The sequence below is a fragment of the Cibotium barometz genome, chromosome 43, assembly GCF_041138505.1.
Source record: "Cibotium barometz isolate CiBa-2024 chromosome 43, ASM4113850v1, whole genome shotgun sequence".
NCBI classification, from domain to species: Eukaryota; Viridiplantae; Streptophyta; class Polypodiopsida; order Cyatheales; family Cibotiaceae; genus Cibotium; species Cibotium barometz.
In genome coordinates, this window is record NC_141088.1 from 21,464,059 (window position 1) to 21,468,856 (window position 4,798).

The following is a 4,798-nucleotide window of genomic DNA, read 5'->3' on the forward strand; positions in this document are numbered from 1 at the left end:
GATGTGAGAGAGAGAGAGAGAGAGAGAGAGAGAGAGAGAGAGAGAGAGAGTTTTTTCTCTATGATAGATAAACCAATAAGATTGAATAAATGCCATTATATAAATGACGTTACAAATGTATAGATTATAATTTCCAACTTTTGTAATTGACTTAAGCCATATTTTATAAACATGCATGTGCACACAACAACGAGAGAGAGAGAGAGAGAGAGAGAGAGAGTAATGGAAAGTGGTTAGTTATTAATGGAAATCCCCAATTTGGGTAGATTTACATATGCATTTGCATACATCGAAGGCTTGATGGTTGCACAATTTTACAATGGCTTTACACACAACCTATGAACTCTACAGTTGGAACGTCCACTTCTACATCTACGTTGGATGAAAAACTCGTACATTTTCAAGCCCCCACTTCCCATGGAGAAAGCATTGTTTATAATTTCAAAATGATGGTGTATAAGATATGTTGGGTGCTTTTATGGTGTATTATGAGGCAAAGAAACAATGAAATACATATGGCACATGACACATTGTAAACAAAAAACATAGATGGTTGGTTTACTTTCTTTTAATCTTGATAATCTGGGTTAAAGTGTATTGCTTCCTTGTAAATGAGCTTCCTAATTTGATCCTCTGTCAACTTTTGCTCCTCAAAGTCGAAGGTGAAGGGAGACGGGCAGCTTGGTTCATCACATGAGTTATGGAGAGATGATAGGTAAGGATGGGCAAGTGCGTCTTCGACTGGAAAAATGCAAACCACCAAATTTAGGAGACATCAGACATCAAGAAATTAAAACACACAAAAACATCAAACAACATGACAATGTAAAGAATCTCAAACATGCTAGAATTGAACATCTTGGCAATGGGATCACTTGAGCTTTTGAATATGATGAACATCTTGGCAATGGGATCACTTGAGCTTTTGAATATGATCTGACTTTAGAAACTATCACTCAATATAAATTTATGATCCCAAACCTTTGAAACCAAAATCATGTCCTCATTGATTAATTAATCCCAAACCAAAATCATCTCCTCATTGATTAATTAATTTAAAGAAAAAGGCAAACATGGGTGATGGGAGCACCTGAAATCCTCTTTGATGGGTCAAATGCAAGCATCTTGTCCACGAGATCAAGGGCCAATGGGGACACCTTAGGATATTTTTCTTGCAAAGGTTGCTTCTCATAGCGTGGTAGCTCTCGAAGGTATCGCCTCGCATTCTCACTTTTCACAAATTCCAATTCGGAGTCGTTTGGCAATCCAATCAGCTGCATTAATCACAACAAAGCAGACCTGATTAAGAGGAGATTAAGGAGCTATTTAATCAACCAGTGCTCAAGGCCAGACTATGGCAAGTTTAGGGATGGTGGCTTCTAAGGTAGTGAGGAAGAAGGCGGAAGTTGGCCAGAAAATATAATTGATTAAAGAGTGATTAAGGTGAGATTATTAACGCAAGGCCAGTGATGGGTGAAGATTTATTGCCTTATATCTCGACGATTGATCGAAATATGTATTAGAATAAGAGCAAAATAGACTCGTGATAACATCAAGCAGGGATTAGGAGAGGGATTAGTGATGGGTCATGGATGATGAAGTGTTAAAAAGATAAGTTAGTAATGATTACGGCATCACCAATATTTATCCAAGCAATGGTTAAGGATAGATGGGAGCTAGATCAAGCACTAATTAAGTAAGAGGATAAAGGCAAAGATAAGCATGGGGGGGGTAGTGATGGATTAGGGTTGACTAATTATGATACCTCTATGGGTTAGGGTTGATTAATTATGATACCTCTATGGGTTAGGGTTGATTAATTATGATACCTGGATGATGGATCGGAGTTGATGGACGTAATCTTTGCCAGGGAAGAGGGGCTCATGGGTAAGGAGCTCCATGTAGATGCAGCCCACAGACCAGACATCAATGGCACCTGTGTAATTGGCTGAGCTGAGTAGTAATTCAGGGGCCCTATACCACCTCGTCACCACATACTCCGTCATGAAGTGCACCTCCGAGCTCGACGCTGCCCTTGCTAACCCGAAATCGCAGATCTTAAGATCACAATTAGCGTTAATCAGTAGATTCCCCGGCTTTAAATCTCTGTGTAACACGTTCGCCGAGTGTATGTACTTCAGTCCCCTCAATATTTGATACAAGAAATACTGTAATTACACCGTCAATCAAAAAGCAAACATGTTAGTGTTTTATGTCACATTATAAGCTGCATTAATTAACATAATCATAATTTGTCGATAAAAACTCCACACACACACACATGCACAACAATTTCATTAGACCCATTTATTACATGATTAATCAGTCTCTCTCTCTCTCTCTCTCTCTCTCACACACACACACACACGCACACAATTTCAATAGGTAAACAGTTGATATCACTAATTGATTAGATGATTGAATGATGAATCTCTCTCTCTCCCACTCACATGATTCACACTCACACTCTCACACACCCACATACCCATTGATTACATGATTGAATCTCTCATACTCTCTCTCTCTCTCTCTCTCTCTCTCTCTCACACACACACACACACACAAATTCATTAGATTAATAGTTGACATTACCAATTGATAACATGATTGAATATCTCTCTCTCACACCCACACACACACACCCCTCACAATTTTGTCCCTCCACCCACCACCACCCTCAATTTTATTAGGTAAATACTTTGAATGGCTAATTGATTACATAATCCCCCAACTAGTGTTCACATAACCCAATTTGTAGTGTCATTTTTCTGGCTGAAATTTAGAAATCTTGGTTGGAATTCGGCATTGCCTTTAATTTTAAGTGTTTAAATTTGTACATTTTTAATTATAAATCAAGGTATTTATACGATTTCTAGTGATTTTCTAAAGCCTAAGCATTGCCTTCTAATTTCAAGGGTTAAAAAAAAACACTTTTTAGAGCACTGCCTCCAACACACACAGCACGCACGCACACGTGCCACACATAATTTCATTATATGAAAACTTTATATCAGCAATTGATTATATGAAAAAATCATCATAATAGACCAATTTGCTAGTATTGCTTGATAATGAGTGTTCACGAAAAACCCATAGAGGTGAATGACAAATTTTGAAAAATAAACTTCGAATTTCAAAATAACAATTCACAAAAACCTACAAATTTTAAGGGATTTTAGTTATAGTTTTGCTTTTTTTTTAACCTTTAAAATTTACGCAAATTTTGAGGTGGAAGGTTTTTAAAATTGTTGGGAAAAATGTTGTCTGAGAACAACAAACACTGTTGATAATCAAATATATTAAGGTGGGCGATTGGAAGAAAGTAGAGTAGAGAGACCATAAGACCTGGCAGTGCTCCTCCGTCAAAGCTTGCCTCGAGCGTATCAGTTGGTTGAGATCTGTGTCCATCAGCTCATACGCCACATAAACATTATCGAAAGCATGCCGTCTTGGGGGCGGCATTATGTCTTTAATCGCAATTACCTGCACGTAACCTCCGCTTTAATCTACCAATTATCTTCTTTAGTGTTAAGCCTTGCAAAAATTAGCGATTTCAAGCTCTGATTGAAGCATTAAACTTCCCAAAAAACAGATTATCCAAAGTCCAAACTCTGATTTACACTCAATATATTGATTAGAAAAGGAATTTACACGCACATTTTCATGGTCCATGTGGCGTAGAAGCCTCAATTCTCTGTAAGTTCTCTTAGCGTCAACCAAATTATCGAACACGTTGCATATTTTCTTGATGGCAACCAACTGATTTGCGTCAGAATCAAGAGCGGAACTGAGAAAAGCAGGAATTGAAAAGTAATTAGCAGTGATTTGAGGGTGATTAATGACCAATTACAAAGCTGTTGCAGTATGCAATTGAAGATAAATTAGCCATGATCGCAGAAACCCATCGATTGAGGGTAATGACCAATTACACAATGACAAAGCTGCTGCATTATGCGGTTGAAAATAGTTTGAAAGATAATTAAGAGAGGTCAGTGAGGGGAGAGAGGGATTAAGAGCTCTTAATTACCAAACAACACCATAAGCGCCACGCCCAATTGGTGAAAAGGGGGGCTTATACTTTGCAGCAACTTCAAACATGTTGCCATACACATCGTATTCCACGAATTTGCCACCATGGGTGGGCACTCCTTCTATATCATCATAGTCTGGGATGGAGGAGGATCTCAACTGGTTTTGCTGCTGGGGCATGATTTCTGAAGCAGATTGCTTCAGAACAGGAGGAGGATCTCAGGAGGAGGGCAGTGTAACCACAGTGAAGAAGCTCTCAGAGAAGGGCTGCTTCTGGCTCTTAATAATAGTTCTGTGCATGAAGGATGGTGGAGGTACTCTTGCCCCTTGTATAGTGCACAAAGGGCACGTGTGCCCCCTTTTCTAGAGTCAGTTCACACAACCTGTTCACTCCAATTCTACACGCACCTCCTTTGCACTCCCAATTCTTCACGCAATTCATTATCCTAATAAGATAATAAGAGCCTTTTACCAACCCTTGATTTGGCTTTTACCAACCCTTGATTTGGCTATGATACTCCTAATCAGGGCCGCCATTCGCCCGCGCGCCCTTCCGTCACACTCGACAGATCGGAAAGGATGAGAAACTGCAAGTTTTTTCACAGTTTACGTGTATTTTTTTGACGGCTTAGAATTACTTTTGCAAGTTTTTAACGTCCAAAATACCCAAAAACGTGCATGATGCCAGCCAAAAAAACGTAGCCGGGCCCTAAAGTTAATTCTATACCTTTCCTCATGCCCCATTTCAATGTTGTTGACCTGTCTTACA

General features: G+C 39.1%; 1 protein-coding gene across 1 annotated transcript; it reads right to left on the reverse strand.

Moving 5' to 3' along the window:
• Positions 1 to 215: 215 nt before the first annotated feature.
• Positions 216 to 4,339, reverse strand: LOC147613685 (mitogen-activated protein kinase homolog NTF4-like). Its single transcript, XM_086781645.1, has 6 exons — positions 4,028 to 4,339; positions 3,658 to 3,787; positions 3,346 to 3,483; positions 1,830 to 2,168; positions 1,091 to 1,274; positions 216 to 741 (listed from the first exon to the last, which is right to left on the reverse strand). Exons 1-6 carry the CDS (start codon positions 4,207 to 4,209, stop codon positions 569 to 571), a joined length of 1,146 nt encoding a protein of 381 aa, XP_086637771.1. The 5' UTR covers positions 4,210 to 4,339; the 3' UTR covers positions 216 to 568.
• Between the last annotated feature and the right edge of the window lie 459 nt (positions 4,340 to 4,798).

What these genes read in the sequence shown, in the direction of transcription:
- LOC147613685 (XM_086781645.1), bottom strand. Translation starts at nt 4,209, where the DNA reads ATGCCCCAGCAGCAAAACCAGTTGAGATCCTCCTCCATCCCAGACTAT. An exon ending in TGACGGAGGAGCACTGCCAG is followed by an intron (nt 2,169 to 3,345) that starts GTCTTATGGTCT and finishes GTGTAATTACAG; the next exon opens with TATTTCTTGTATCAAATATT. An exon ending in AACTCCGATCCATCATCCAG is followed by an intron (nt 1,275 to 1,829) that starts GTATCATAATTA and finishes TGATTAATGCAG; the next exon opens with CTGATTGGATTGCCAAACGA.